Genomic DNA, 16,697 nt, shown 5'->3' on the forward strand with positions numbered 1-16,697 from the left:
AAGTTCATAAGTTGTAGGAGCAGAATTAGGCCACTCGGCCCATCAGGTCTACTCCGCTATTCATTCATGTCTGACCTATCTTTCCCACGCAACCACATTCTCCTGCCAACTCCCCACAACCGCTGTACTGATCAAGAGTTTATCAATCTCCACCTTAAAAAAAATCAATTGACTTGGCCTCCACAGCCTTCTGTGGCAATGAATTCCACAATTCCCTGCCCTCTGACTAAAGAAACTCCTCCTCATCTCATAACTTTGTGCTTCTTAAACAGGAGATGGATTGTGACTGGCACGCATTTGTCAACCCAAACTGACCTGTAAATCTGTTCGGAGTGTCGTGGTGTGAGAGAGGGCAGGCTTGATGAAATAGATGTGTCCTGTATCCACCAGGGGCAAGAAAGCCCTCAAAACACAGATACAGCAGATACCTCTGGAGGTTTATACAGAGGATATGGACGCAGATCAACAAGAAAGTCATTCATCTCACGAGTGGGAAAAAGCATTCACTATCGCCATTCCCTGTTAACCACAACAAGTATTGCACAATGCACCACACCCTCATTTACTCACCTACCAAAACTCTCCGTCAATCAGACTTAATACCTGATTAAAGATAGACACAAAAAGCTGGAATAACTCAGCGTGTCAGACAGCATATCTGGAGAAAATGAATAGGTAACGTTTCGGGTCGAGATCCTTCCTCAGGCTATATGTGCTTCATCACCCACAAAACACTAATACAAACTTCAGAACTATATCTGGTGGCTTTTCAACATTCATCAAAATGGTGACACGGTGGCGCAACGTGAGTTATTGCCTCACAGCGCCAGAGACCTGAGTTCGATCCTGACTACGGGTGCTGTCTGTACAGAGTTTGTACATCTTCCCTGTGCATTTTATCCGGGTGTTCTGGTTTCCTCCCACATTCCAAAAACATGCAGTTTTGTAGGTTAAATGACTTCCGTAAATTGTCCCTTGTGTGTCGGATGCGAAAGTGGGATAACATAGAACTTGCGTGAACGGGTGATCGATGCTTGAGGTGGACTTGGTGGGCTGAAGGGCCTGTTTCCAGGCTGTATCTCTAAACTAAAACTAATTTAATCATCTCGAGAGAAGAGTTGACAAGTAACTGCAGGCTGCAGTTAAACAGAAGGATTGGACACGTTCACATGTCCTAATATCCCCATGAAGAGTAAGGAGTGGGCCATCAGTGCAAAGCCACATTGCTGAGTCCACAGTCAGCAATAAGCTGAAAAGAGTGAAGATAGACTCCTCCTATCTAATCTTTTTTTTCCACATACTAATCCCCTTCAACTTGCACACCCGACTGATTTACAAATTGCAGATGGTACCGTTGCCTAATGGTTATTTTTCTTCACCCCATTTGAAGTTTTCATTTTTTTTCATTTTTAGAGACACAGTGCGGAAACAGGCCCTCCGGCCCACTGACCCCACACCGACCAACGATCCCGCACATTAAGACTATCCTACGCACATGGGGGACAATTTTACATTTATACCAAGCCAATTTACCTACACACCTGTTCGTCTTTGGAGTGTGGGAGGAAACCAAAGATCTCGGAGAAAACCCACGCCGGTCACGGGAAGAACGTACAAACTCCGTACAGACAGCACCCGTAGTCAGGATCGAACCCGGGTCTCCGGTGCTGCAAGCACTGTAAGGCAGCAACTCCACCGCTGCGCCACCGTATACTCATGGGTCGACGAAGATTGGTACTTTGGCACACCCCTATTTTACTCCATCACTTTTCACATGGCAGTAACGTGCCCATGCGTGCCTGCAGCACAAATGCCAGGATCACGTCATCAGCAAATTATTTACCTTGTATGCATCACCGGTTTGCCTTGGTGGGTCAAGTGCAACTGGCATAGCAGATCATCACAGAACAAAGTATGTGTTCATAAGTTCTAGGAGCAGAAACAGGCCATTCGCCCCATCGAGTCTACTCCACCACTCAATCATTCTGTTCGGCTGATTTATCATTCTTTCTCAACCTCATTCTCCTGCCTTCGCCCCATAACCCCTGACGCCTGTACTAATTAAGAAACCAGCAGCTGCAGTTCATTGTTACTGCATGAAGGCAATAGGCAGTTTTGTTTAGAAACATCATCAGCAAAAATGCCTCCAACATCTGGAAGCTCTCTCTGCCCAGAAAAGCAGAAACTGCACAATTTCAACCAGCTCGGAAGGTGAGAGGAGTTGGTGATACCTTTAAATAGTGCTGCTGGATGCTACTTACTGCTGCTTGAAGCCGACCTCAAATTAATGTCCTCTGTTGATGAAAGTCATAATCTGCCAAATCTGTCTATTGATAATAGGCAGTCAGGGCATGATGTATTCCACAATGTATGTCTATCTGCCCTAGAAGTCATTCTGGGCCATGAACGTCAGCCATAAACAATGGGCAGTTGCTATCCAAATTATCGTCCGAGATTTTTTGTTAATTTTAAAAACACCTTTAGTCAATTCATGGTAATATTATTTTTCAAGCTCTATCATTTATAGCTTCGGAGCAATATGTGAGATCACACAAAACCTTCTTGTCTTGGAACTTGTTAAAATTATCACCATCACAGCCATCTGTTTTAATCAGTGTTCTTTTCATGAGCAGTCAATCTAAATTTAACGTTAGTTATCAGCCGTAATTTTTATTGTTTAACATTCCTAACAAACTGAAAGTTTTCTCCAAACAAAAAAAATCTGTGCCAAGTTGAAAAGAATCTCAATCGTTATGAGGTGGATGTACCTTTGCTACAATAATATCTCAATTCCCCAATCGTTACCACCATAATACTTTATCAGTATACACCAGTATATTTAGTTTAGCTTAGTTTAGATATACAGCGTGGGAACAGGCCCTTTGGCCTACCGAGTCCACGCCAATCAGTGATCAACCATACACCAGTTCTATCCTACACCTTGGGAACAATTTACAGAAACCAATTAACCTACAAACCTGTACGTCCTTGGAATGTGGGAGGAAACCGGAGCATCCGGAGAAAACCCACGCAGTCACGGGGAGAACGTACAATCTTGGTGCAGGCAGCATCTGTTGTCAGAATCGAAATTGGGTCTCTGGCGTTGCAAGTTAGCCACTCTACTGCTGTGCCACCCTGCTGCCAATGTGTCTTCGATCTTTGCTAACTTTGCTTCTGAATCTAATCTTTCACTGACTATTATCCTACATGGCTGCTGGCATCAGACCTCAAGTTCCTTTTGATCTTCTCAACTATTTTGAGACCTCCTCAACTATTTCTCAACTACCGCCCCGACTTCCTATCTTCACCCTTCAGTGCTTGGCAGTGTCAGGCTCTTGAGCAGCTGTACCCCCAAAGCTTCCCTTTGTGCTTCCGCTGGCACTCAACACTGGCTCCTGCAACCGCATCTCAATGTCAATCCTATCTGTCTCCTTCTCTTTCAATTCATTCCTCTCAGTCTTCAGCAAAGCACCAATCCCCCCTCTACACCCACCTTGAAAACATATGAAGGGCAAGGGATAAGTTTATGGTTCTAGTGTACAAAGTCCAATGGTAGTGCAACTTTGACAAAAACCTGGAATGATGACAGTGAAACCTTCCTCCTGGTGCAATGTATCCATCTGGCTATACTTTCTGCTACTGGCTTGCTCACACTCTTACAGTCTTATCACCAAAGCAAGCCTTTGTCTGACCTACCACACTGTTTAGTTTAGTAATACAGCATGGAAACAGACCCTTAGGCCCACTGAGTCCGCTCCGACCAGCGATCCCCGCACATCAACACTACCCTCCATACAATTTTACATTTATACAAAGCCAATTCACCTACAAACCTGTACATCTTTAGAGTGTGGTAGGAAACTGAGGATCTCAGCCAAAACCCACCCAGGTCACTGGGAGAACATAGAGACAAGCACCTGTAGTCAAGATTACTGCCTAGCGCTGTAAAGCAGTAAGCTCTTCCACTACGCCTGCTGGCATTTTCTCCTTCTTTGTGCATCTAATTGCATTGATCCCCGTCTTACCTTATTTAAAATCCTTATTCTGCACAATCCAATCAGGTTTTCCATAATGCAAGTTTTTCCTTTATCCCAAGTGACATAATCAACCCTCGGTGAACTCTCAATGCAATTCAGCATCGTTTCATTCATCTGAGCTCTCTCCCTCCTATCAATCATCCTCTATAAAACCACCAATATTCAACATTTAATAATAATAATAAGAATAAATATATTCCTTTATTCGTCCCACACCGGGGAAATTTACAGTGTTACAGCAGCAAAGTGGATAGCAAGAGATCATTCATTATAAATAAAAGTAAAGACAAGGATACATTGTCATCAGTTTACTGTGTATTCCTTAACTGTTACTGTTGACTCGTCTGCTGGGAGCAGTGCTGGTTGTGCAGTCTCACAGCAGCGGAAAGGAAGGACCTCCTATATCTCTCCTTCATGCACTTGGGGTGAAGGAGTCTGTCACTGAAGGAGCAACTCAGTGCAGTGACAGTGGCCTGCATGGGGTGGGAGTCGTTGCCCAGCAGCGATGTTAACTTTGCCATCATCCTCCTCTCTCCCACCGCCTGCACTGAGTTGAGGGGGCAACCCATCCCCCATACTATACTCCCAAACTTCAGGACTGATCAGGGCTCTTCCTGATAAGTTCATGTCATAAGAGCAGAATTAGGCCATCCAGCCCATCGAGTCTACCCCACCATTCAATCATGGCTGATCTAACTTTCCCTCTCAACATCTGCTCCATCTGCTGTTCCCTGCTCTGACCTCCTTCCCCTCCCAGCCTCAGCAGCCCTTTTCCCCCTGGAGAAAAAGGATGGGCGACAATTCAGGTTGGGATCCGGAGAAGGATCCCGACATAAAACATCACCATCATTTTTCTCCAGGGATGCTGCCTGACTCACTGAGTTACTCCAACATTTTGTGTCTATCTCAGCTATGATTAACATGCCTTCATCACCCCGTCCCGGGAGGCACCAACACCACGTGCATCCTTTTCCCTTCTCTGCAATTTGAAACATGCTTGTATTTTTAATTTTCCCACTTCTGATGAAACATCGTTGACCTGAAATGCTGAACCTATTTCTCTCTCCATAGATGTTACCTGAACCTGCCTCACAGAGTCGTAGAATTGTACAGCAGGGAAACAGGACCTTCGGTCCAACTTGTCCATGCCAACCAATTTGGCATTCTGGGTGAGTACCATTTGCCTACATTTGGCCAAAGGTCTCCAAACCCCTTCGATCCCAATACGTCTTTTTAAATTTGTAATTGCATCCACTTCTACAGCTTCCTCTGGCAGCTCATTCAAGATAAAGACTACCCTCCGAGTGAAAAAGACACAGAGAGAAATGCAACACCGAAACACTCTTCAGCCGAATCACCAACCATCAATTTGCTCTAATCCGACCTTAATCCCATTAATCTCTCCCTACATTTTTTATCAACTCCTCACATAATCCACTTCTCACCTACACACCCAAGTACATGAACAGTAGCTAATTAACCTATTAATCCGCCAATTTTTGAGATGTGAGAGGAAACTGGAGCACCCAGAGGAAATCCATTTGGTCGGAGAGAAAACATGAAAACTCCATAGGAACAGCAGAGGTCGCGATTGAACCCACCAGCTGCTTCCACTTAGCATTATTGGGGATGTCCAACATTTACCATTTTACTTTAAATCTCCAGATTTAAATTTTGCAGGTCTTTATTATTCGGGTTTTTGCTCTGATTTTTAAAAATTAGCAATGAGACAATCTGGTCATTTTTCGGCTAGGTGGCCATTACTACTGCAAACTCATAGAAATTAGGTTGGGGCTGCATCTGTTCGTGATCTATCAGTTTGCTTGTTCCCTACAAGCATATTAAGGCAAATGTTTCCATGTATGTTGATGAAACAAGCCTAAGTGGACATATGGGCCATGAGAAAGACGAAAAGGCTTCGGGGGGGATATAGACAGGTGAACAGAAGGGGCAAGGACATGGCAGATGGAATCCACTTTGATGGAATAAAAAAGGGAGGTACACCTTTCAAATGGTGAGAGAAAAAAGCGTGTGTTCAGAAAGATTTAGTATCCTTGTACATGACTGACTTGACGTTAACACCCACAGTCATCAAGCTATTAAGAAAACAAATTATATTTCTTCATGTCTGATAATAGGTCCCGACCCAAAATGTCACCTGCCTATTTCCTTCCACAGATGCTGCCTGAACATCTGAGTTCATCTAGCAGTTTGGTTTTTGCAAAAAATTAAAGGTGTTCTGTCTAGATGAACTACACCCAGTGCCAGTGACAGGACTTACACACCAGTGCAGGGAAGGGTGGAAGGGTACAGAAGTGCACAGATGAGGGACTGGATCAGGGAGTCCTCAACATTGACTCCAGACTCCATAAAGCCTTCAAGCATCAACTCAAACTCTCCTAACCCTCCCGCTGTGTCACAGTGGCTCAAAGATGCAGTGTTTTTTCTTAAACTTGAGAAAATCAAATATACATTGAGGGGATGTACTGATCATTTTTTTCACAAATGGCAACCTTTTTTATCATACTTTACAGACTTGCAGGTTCTGCCGAACTAAGGGCTGGCTTGTTAAATTCTGTTATGTGTAGGTGCACTCTTCATTCTTAATTAGCCAGGGCGGGGTGGGTGGGGTGTGTGACTGATGGTATGGTTGGATTTTGCATTACTATTTTTTTTTAAATTATTTCTATTTCTTGTGTGTTTCTGTATATTCTTGTATTTTTCTATTGTGTATCATTTGAATGTTTCTTATTAATATGTCTCTTTTCTTCTTTGTGTTGATTTATTTAAAATGTACATCTGCACGTTCATTGCTATTTCATTTAACTCTGTTCTGAATAAAAATATTTTGCGAAAACAAAAACAAAAAATACATGGCAATAGTCCCTCATCTTGATTATCATCTAAAGTCCGACCACAGCTCATGCATCAGAGCCCCTCCATGTTGAACACTTGGAGGACAGCACTGAAAACAAACAAGGGCACAGAATGCCCATTGCCAAGATTGGATTGGTAACTTCATAAATGACCAAGCTGGCTGAGTCTAGAAGGCTTGGATCTCCTGTCAGTACAAAGTGAACAAAGTGAGAGGCCTCATCGAGGTACCTCTCCCTGGCTGATGCATCTGCCCGGAACAGCAATGGTAGAAATGACCACACAATTATTGTGGAGGCAAATCCCATCTTCAAATCAAGAACACTTTTCATTCTATGGCAAAACAATCATGCCAAATGGGATAGAACATAGAAAAGTACCGCACAGGAACAGGCCCTTCGGCCCACAATGCCTGTGCCGAACATGATGCCAAGGAAAACCAATCTCATCTGCCTGCACATGATCCATATCGCTCTGTTCCCCAAATATCCACGATGGGCTCAGGGCAGGTCTGGCAGTTCACACCTGTGGGCAGTTGGAAGCATCAGAACCGTACACCACCCAACTTGTAAATTGGTGACACATTCAGAGATGGGCGTCGAGTGCTGCTGGAAGGTCATCAACTGGGTGAAAGATGTTCTTTGGTCTGCCCCAACTTTGTTGACCTCCCAGCAGAGCAAGATGTCCATCAGGGAATGTTGCCGACTAGCCCGCTCCAGACTGCAGGGGAACATGCTGAGGGACACACTGAAGCTCGGTGCAGCCAACGCCGAGGCTCTGTGGGGGAGGACCACAATCTAGGGTCCTTCCGCTGCTGCACATTGGAGGGCAGGGTGTGGTGGAGACGCTCTTCAAACAAGGGAAAGGATCTCACCCCAGGGGTGCACACGAGTGCCAAGGGTGTGGGGTAAAGATTGGAAAAACACTATGTAACGATGAATTGAATGCAGGTATAGCCTCAGAGAATGTCGGAAGAAGAATTTGCACAGTTCCTGTATTGTACATATTTTTTACCTTGAATAAAGTTTATGGTGATTTTTTTAAAAGGATGTGATGTACGCTCGGAAACCCCAGGGCCACGCTCTCTATGGGTTTGGCAGCCGGACTCCCCCCTTTCTCCAAACCACAAAACTAAGGGCAGGGTTTAGACTGAAAAATGATTCAACTTTCTGTTCGATTGCATTAGCAACATAAAAGTCCATGCAAGACCAGTAAACCTCTGCCCTGACTGCCGGTCCATGGGGAACACCATCAAGACATAAACAGTAAAGATATTTGGTGCCGATCACACTTAGATAGAAGGTCCATTAAATCAATGTGTGCACTACTGTCCATACTAGTGCTACGTACACTAGTACCCTCCGTACAAGTGCTAGGTCTAGTACCTACATACACTAGTACTCTCCATACTAGTGCTACATACTAGTGCTACGTACACTAGTACTCTCCATACTAGTGCTACTTACACTTGTACACACTAGTATTCTCTCCTTACCAGTGCTACATACTCGTGCCAGATACTCGTGCTAGATACACTAGTGCTACATACACTAGTGCTACATACATAGTGCTACATACATAGTGCTACATACATAGTGTTACATACATAGTGCTACATACACTAGTGCTACATACACTTATGCTACATACACTAGTGCTACATGCACTAGTACTCCATACTAGTGCTATGGAGGAAATGTGGATAATCTACATAATGCTTTATGTTTTAAAATTAAAACATTAAATTAAAAGATTAAATTAAATTAAATTAAATTAAAGTTTAAAATTAAATTAAAATTTAAAATTATTAAGACATTTAGTGCTAATAATATCTAATAATTCTGTACATTCAAGATAATTTATTTAAAATATTGAATTTTAGGTCTTATTCTGGTGGACAGAATATCAAAGTCAACCCATTCAATGCAAACAGAAACATAATGGTGGTTAATGGACAAAGGGCAGCTTTGCTTTCTCTGGGCTGCACCAATGCATGGCCTCTTCTACACCCAGTGGGAATCTTTTAGCATTGTGGAAATCTTCACAGTTTTCGCATAAAGCTTAGTGCTTGAAATTGCGAACATAAATTTACTAATTTCAACTCTCGGTACGATGCAATAAATTCAGCAGGTTTTCAAGTGAAGCATTAGTGTAAAATATAATTATTACCATTTTCATTTCCGGTAACCAGACCTGTAAAAGAAAAGAAATAGTATTAGTATTAGTTCCTCTCCAGAAGATACTAGTGTGTAGCATGTACATGAAGTTAGATTCTAAAATAAATTCCTGGAATATTCCTAGAATAAAGAAGAGATACACCTTGAGAAGACTCACACTGAGGTGATCGTGCTTACTTTTTTTTCAGAAACAGTTGTGTAGTTAAGGATATTATTTCTCTAACATCTCACTTCAGACAGTTATGTATTACCTAATTTTAAGCAGCCTTTAGATAATTGGTATTTAAAGGGATAAACAGTGACATGCAAAATTTGCCGATATACAGCACAATCAGGGAGCAATGAATAGAGTGAATTTGTCCTGAAAATTCTGCTAGGTCACAGAGTTGTTTTTACACAATTGTAACTCACACCAAGATAAGCCACAGTACCTCCAAAAATCTCTGGATTTTACACTTAAATGTCAAACACAACTAAACTATTCATGGCATTTCACACTAGCTCAAAGCAAAACATGCTCCCTTTTTTACCACAACCCAAATCCTTCCCACAAAAAATAGACATAAACTGTTGGAGTAACTCAGCGGGACAAGCAGCATCTCTGGAGAGAAGGAATGGGCGAAGTTTCGGGTCAAGACCCTTCTCCTCGACCCGTTCCTTCTCTCCAGAGATGCTGCCTGTCCCACTGAGTTACTCCAGCATTTTGTGTCTATCTTCGATTTAAACCAGCATCTGCAGTTCCTTCCTACTCCTTTCCACAAAAATCAGGCATGCATTCACCAAGAATCAGGAGTTCTTGTTAAATTTGTAGACCTTTAAAAATGTTCATAATATTAGGCATTTTTTTCTTTAGGTGCAAGAGTAAATCATAGTGCTTTATCAAGAATATTACTTTGTTTTCCCAATGATCCTGTCGTTTTTTAAATTTAGAAATACACCTTCACTTTGCATCGAGTTACTCAGACATGGATCCAAGATACTCTTAAAAAATACTTATTTTTTCAATAAAATGATTTTATTTTTTGAAAATGGTTTAAGGTGAGAGGAGCAAAGTTTCAAAGAGAAGTGCTGGGAAATTCTTTTATCACACAGAGAGTGGTGAGTGCCTGGAACGAGCTGCCGGGGGTGGTGGTGGATATAGAGGCATTTGAGACTTGGATAAGCACGTGGATATGCAAGGAATGGAGGGATATGGATAATGTGCTGGCAGATAAAGGTATGTCTTAGCATCATAATCAACACAGACATGGTGGACCAAAGGGCCTGTTCCTATGCTGTACTGTTCTATGACATTGAACGCTACTACCGCATCCATAGTATAATCTAGAAATTACTATTTTTAATTTGTTGGGTGCGCAAGTCTTATCCCATTGCGCTGGTTAATATTATTCCATCAGCCAAGGATCAGTCAGCAGTACACTCACTTCTGAGTTTGAACGTTCAATAAACCCTCCCCTCTAGAGACTCCAGTTTAAAAACCTACGCTGAAGGAGTACCGAGGGGACAAAAAATACAAAAAATCCTGGAGTAACTCAGCGGGTCAGGCAGCATGTCTGGAGAACATGGATAGGCGACGTTTTGGGTCAGGACCCTTGTTCAGATTGGTAGAAGGTACTTCATCAGTACTGTGGGAGATATGCAAAATTTGAAGCACTGTTTTTGTGTGGGATGTTAAAATTGCCCTTCTTATTCACTCAAGTTGACACAAAAGTTCCCGTAGCAATTCTTTCAAGAAGGGCAGGGGTATCTTCTCCACCAAATTGACAGCATTCTACCGTTATGTGAGATCACTAAACCCAGATTTGCTAAGGTGGAGGTGTGTGGAGCTGGATGGTGAGGCAGAATTCCAGATTGGGTTGGTTTAAATTTGTTAAATTTCTGCATAAATCGTGAGCTGTTCCAAAAATGGTTGGTCGTTCATTTTACTCTAGAAGAATCAAATCAATTTTTTGGTACATATCATTGAAATGAAACATGCAGTTTTAGTTTCTGGGCATCACTTTCTAATTAATTTAGTTTTAGTTTAGAGATACAGCGCGGAAACTGACTCTTCTGCCCACCGAGTCCACACCAACCAGCGATCCCCGCACACTAACACTATCCTATACAAGCTAGGGGCAATTTTACATTTATATCAAGCCAATTAACCTACAAACCTGTACGTCTTTGGAGTGTGGGAGGAAATCAAATATCTAGGAGAAAACCCTTGCAGGTCACGGGGAGAACGTACAAACTCCGTACAGACAAGCACCCGTAGTCAGGATCAAACCCTGGTCTTTGGTGCTGCAAGGCAGTAGCTCTACCACTGCCCATAATCGTATCACTTTGTGTGAGGTTGCTACTTTATAAAGATAATTCTAAAAGTATTTCACTGGCTGCGAAAAACATTGCAAAGTCTTGCGATTGTAAAAGGTACAGTGCAAATTAGGTCTACATAATTTTATTTATTTTAGTAAACATTAAAATATTATTTAGTGTACTTCAGGTATTGAAGGCATTTTGGTCAGGGTAGAACCATAATGAATAACAAAATAAAGAAAGGATCTTCACACAATTTTTAATCTATTTATTCTTGTTCTAATTGCCATCAGCTTAAATACGAAACCTTTTTTTCTTGTTTTAAACCGTGTGCTTGACTTGGCAACCAGTCTACGAAGGCACTTTCGGATTTTAACCAAGTCAGTAGTGGCTTCACCTATATTGAAAGTAAATAACTGACACTAGTGTTTTGACATTTTGTGTGTTTTCTCAGACATAGAAACATAGAAAATAGGTGCAGGAGTAGGCCATTCGGCCCTTCGAGCCTGCACCGCCATTCAATATGATCATGGCTGATCATCCAACTCAGTATCCCGTACCTGCCTTCTCTCCATACCCCCTGATCCATTTAGCCACAAGTGCCACATCTAACTCCCTCTTAAATATAGCCAATGAACTGGCCTCAACTACCTTCTGTGGTAGAGAATTCCACAGATTCACCACTCTCTGTGTGAAAAAAAACTTTCTCATCTCGGTCCTAAAAGTCTTCCCCCTTATCCTTAAACTGTGACCCCTTGTTCTGGACTTCCCCAACATCGGGAACAATCTTCCTGTATCTAGCCTGTCCAACCCCTTAAGAATTTTGTAAATTTCTATAAGATCCCCCCTCAATCTTCTAAATTCCAGCGAGTACAAGCCGAGTCTATCCAGTCTTTCTTCATATGAAAGTCCTGCCATCCCAGGAATCAGTTAAACCAAAATTTGGTTTGAGAGCAAAATATTTTGTATTTGGCTTCTAATCATTGCAGTCACGGTCAGTACGCCGGGGCCAGTTATTTAAAGCTGGATGATGCAAGCATCCAGAACACGGATAAAAAAATTATTGTCTGCAAATCCATCGAAAACAACATTTTACATTCCATATACGCTGTGATTACATTGCAGAAGGGATTTTGCATTTTTACAATCTGCCTCTTTCCACTGTCAATTTTCACTCAATTTTCACTAACACTACTTAACATATGGTGCGTGCTCCATAAAAATCACAATCATTTAATTTTTTTCTGTAACCAACTAACGTTACAGTTTAAAAGTTTGCAGTGGGATTTTTAACATCAGCAATTCCCCGCTGTCAAAGTCACTGTTTCCTTATTCGATAAAGTACCATGGACAATTCGGCAGGGTTTGGTGGGAAGTAATAGAGGTAAGACAAATTAATATACAGTCTGCAATCAGATTTTTTTTTGGCTCTGACTGAGGTTTTATTTTATTCCGAGCAGTTAGAAAACTGTACAACAATTCTCTGTGCATTCAGTTTTAAATTGTGTCGTAGAGTTAAGCCTCCAAAACGAACCTTAGATATGAAAACAAATATGTACAGGTAGGCATATCAGTAGAGTTACCCACATGCATAAGTGTTAGGATGGAATGATCAGAAACACTAACTCACGGGAATGATATCAAGAGCAGTCATGTTACATTCCTCCAGTTCTCAAAGTTTGATTTTTCCATAATGTCACTTGCAATTATAAATCATACTGCCAGGCTTCAAGGCAGCCTATGGCGTTTTAAGTAGAATGATAGACAAAATATTAAACTTCTATGCAACTCCATTCGATGTGATCGAAAGATTAAAAACATCATGTTTAAAAATTCTAAGACTTAGATTCTACCTACCAGAGTAGGTATTTGGTTTCTGAGTTTGAGCCAAGTTGAGGATTATACAACACATACTAAGTGGATTTAAAACAATATAGAATATCAATGGGCATATATATATATATGAGATTTTTATTGATTATGGTGGAATTAAATTTAGCAGTAAAACCAGATCAAATTTAAGAGTAAACTGTTCTATGTTTTTAAAAATAGAATCAAAGGAGCAATTTAAATTGCAGGTTCAATCAAATATCCAGCATATTACTGTATCCAGGGCAAAGGCTCAGCAAATGTCAACATTTATATCTCCAGCGGGCAACTAATAGATAAAGATCATAAAATAAATGAAAATGTATTGTCTGAAGAGAAGAGATACACATTTCATTGCTGTATGTTGAATTGTATCCAAACTGAGAATTCAATATCAAGTACTATGTCACGTATCAACCTAAACAATGTAAGAAAACTGACCCAGTCTACAGAAATGACCTGACCCAAAATGTCATCTGTCTACTTCCTCCACAGATACTGCCTGACCTGTTGAGTTCCTCCTGCATTTTCTGCTTCTTGCTCAAGATTCCAGCATATGCAGTTCCTTATGACTTAGATTCTATTATTAATTCTTACATTTGACATATGAGGAAATTTTGTTCTTAAATCAATTTCAGGGATTTGATTATACTTTTGTAGTACTTTAAAATAAGCTGCTTCATTCAAGTGTTCTCTCCTCCTTGTCTCTCCATAAATATTCCAATTTGATTTTAAATGTTCACATTGTTCTCAGTCATGGAGTTCAGAGGCAAATTGCTGCTAATTGACAATTATTTTGATCACTTAATGAGAAGGTACAAAATTATGAAGATAATCCTTTGCAGAAAATGTTTCAGAAGTTGAACTGAATTAAGCAATAATGTGCGGACACAAGGAACTGAAAATGCTGGTTTACAGAAAAAGGACACAAACACACACACAGAGTGCTGGAGTAACTCAGTGGGTCAGGCAGCATCTCTGGAGAACACAGACAGGTGACGTTTCAGGTTGGGACCCTTCTTCAGAAGGCAAAAGTCCTGACCCGAAACGTCACCTATCCATGTTTCCCAGAGGTGGTGCCAGACCTGCCGAGCTACTCCAGCACTTTGTGCATGCGTGTGCACGTGTGTCTGTGTTTTAAAAGCAGTATTTTAAAACGATCTTGCATTTTGTTACCAGTTACTTGCAGGCCAATAGATTTCCACACAAAGAGAAAAGTCGGTTTTACCTCTTTCTCACAGTTTGAGCTGATGTTTAGCATGGCCATTGGGCTGTTGGGAGCACTACTTCCATTTCCTGGGTGCATGACATGATCACTTGGTTGGTTGGAACAGGGCATGCTTAAGGCCTGGTTTGTCAGTTTGTTGCCCAATGTTGTTGACAGATACTGTTTAACCTGCTGTCTCTGCGCTTGCTGAATGTGGTATTTGGTCGGATTTTCAAGGTGGGTTTGCACCTATATGCGGAACAGAATAAAAAGAAAACAGCGTTAATTTAATGTTCTTGCACATTCTTATAAGTTCATAAGTTCTAGGAGCAGAATTAGGCCACTCGGCCCATCAAGTCTACACCGCCATTCAATCATGGCTGCTCTATCTTTCCCCCTCAACCCCATTCTCCTGCCTTCTCCCCACAACCCCCGACACCCATACTAATCCAGAATTTGTCAATCTCCGCCTTATCTGTTGCTGTTAATGAAATGTAGTGTTGCACACAGTATCACAGAAATCCTGGCATCACTGTAAATTCGTAGCCTTGGAAGAGATGAAAATCTCCTTCGAACAAATGACCCAAAAAGAAAAACACTGAAAGCAGCATCAAAAATACGAGAAGGCGTCGCGCATTATAAAGTATATTAAGTGCTTCAAAGAGCAAATGTACGGTTTCTGAGCATCGTGCTTCCATTGAGTTTACTGTGAATGAACTGCAAGTGCCGTTTAAAGTCTGCATGTGCTGTCGCTGAATCAGAGCAACAGTAAAAAGACTTCAAACTACAAAGCCATAAATAATCCTGAAGCCAATTACAGCATATTAAATTTAAAAAATAATTTATACTTTAATTCAATCAATTCTCTTTCCGCTTGCATCCAAAGGCAAATTTTAGCATGCCAAAAAAAGACGGATAACGTACGGATGTCATACTCATTATTTTAGGAATGGGAAAATGTTTATAGCAGACTGTACTAAAAGGAATATTCGGGAGAATCAACTCAAGAACAACAAATGATGAGTAATTGAAAATACATTGCTTCAACGAGGAACTGAAGGCATCGATCAATGCTAGTTCTATACAGTGCATTAAGGTTAAACTTACCTGATAATGGTTAAGTTCCAACATATCAGGTGCAATACAGCACTTACTGAGCTTTGAAGTAAATTAAACAGGAAGTTTTGAAAGTGCTCCCCTAAGTACTTCACTTGGGAAATGGGACAATTGGTGTCTGCCGACTATGATCCCAGAAGAGTTACCAGTAGCCTAGATAAAATAGCATCAGAACTGTTGGTCTTAGGGAAAAAAGCTTGTTAAATTAGTTATGCATATAATGGCATCAACGGCGCACAGAAGCAGCTTTCAAGATGCTATGGAAGTCAGCCACTTAAATTAAAAATTATTTGCCATTAGCTACTTTACATAGCTTTGACGTCACCACTTTTGTGCATAAAATGAGTTCTTTCATAGGGCTGCTATGATTTCTTGACGAATAATTGCTCCAAGGCAAATTCATTTTTTTCCCCTTCGAGTGCTAACACTATAACAAGAAAAGGCGAACAAGGCCCACAAAGAAGACACTTACTGAATGAAAGCTCTGTGATGGACTAAGTTGTGAAAGGATCCAAATGTTATGGGAAATGTACAAATAGATATGCAAACATCACTATAACCCCCATCTCTTCTTTCATTTGGCTTGGCCCCCTTTCTCCAATTTTTCCTTCCATTAGAGGCCTGTCTGGCACTAATGTGGATGGAAGAGACCAAGGTGTAGATTTAACAGAAAGTCAGTACAATGAATTAAATTGTAGAGAAGGCAGCAATTGTTTTCTTAAGATAGACACAAATGCTAGATTAACTCAGAGGGTCAGGCAGCATCTCTGGAGAAAAGAAATAGGTGACATTTTGGGTCAAGACTCTTCTTCAGACTGAGAGTCAGGGGAAAAGGGAAATGAGAGTTACAGATGGTGATATGGAGAGGAATAGAACAAGTGAGTGAAAGCAAAGCAAAAAGTAACGATGATCAAGTAAAGGTGGGGCCCACAATGGTTTATTGTTGGCTGTGGGCTAGGTGATAATGAATGAGACAGCCAATGAAACTCAACAGGATGACAATGAAACAAGTAAGACGACTAGGATGGGGGAGGGACAAAGAGAGAGGAGATGCAAGGGTTACTTGCATGCCAATTGTTTTCTTAATATCTCAGAAATGCCTTGATTGTTCTCATTAGT

At 41.2% G+C, this 16,697-nt stretch overlaps 1 protein-coding gene across 2 annotated transcripts in view; it reads right to left on the reverse strand.

The window, feature by feature from the left end:
• LOC144601925 (microphthalmia-associated transcription factor-like) overlaps positions 1 to 16,697 on the reverse strand; it is a 198,933-nt gene that overhangs the window by 17,688 nt on the left and 164,548 nt on the right. For both annotated transcript variants that reach the window (XM_078414511.1, XM_078414513.1), the window contains exons 3-4: positions 14,484 to 14,711; positions 9,081 to 9,104 (exon numbers count right to left, since the gene is read on the reverse strand). In XM_078414511.1, the coding sequence (XP_078270637.1) occupies positions 9,081 to 9,104; positions 14,484 to 14,711 (252 nt within the window). The remainder of the gene's footprint in view (positions 1 to 9,080; positions 9,105 to 14,483; positions 14,712 to 16,697) is intronic.

Source organism: Rhinoraja longicauda, chromosome 17 (genome assembly GCF_053455715.1).
Source record: "Rhinoraja longicauda isolate Sanriku21f chromosome 17, sRhiLon1.1, whole genome shotgun sequence".
Lineage (NCBI taxonomy): Eukaryota > Metazoa > Chordata > Chondrichthyes > Rajiformes > Arhynchobatidae > Rhinoraja > Rhinoraja longicauda.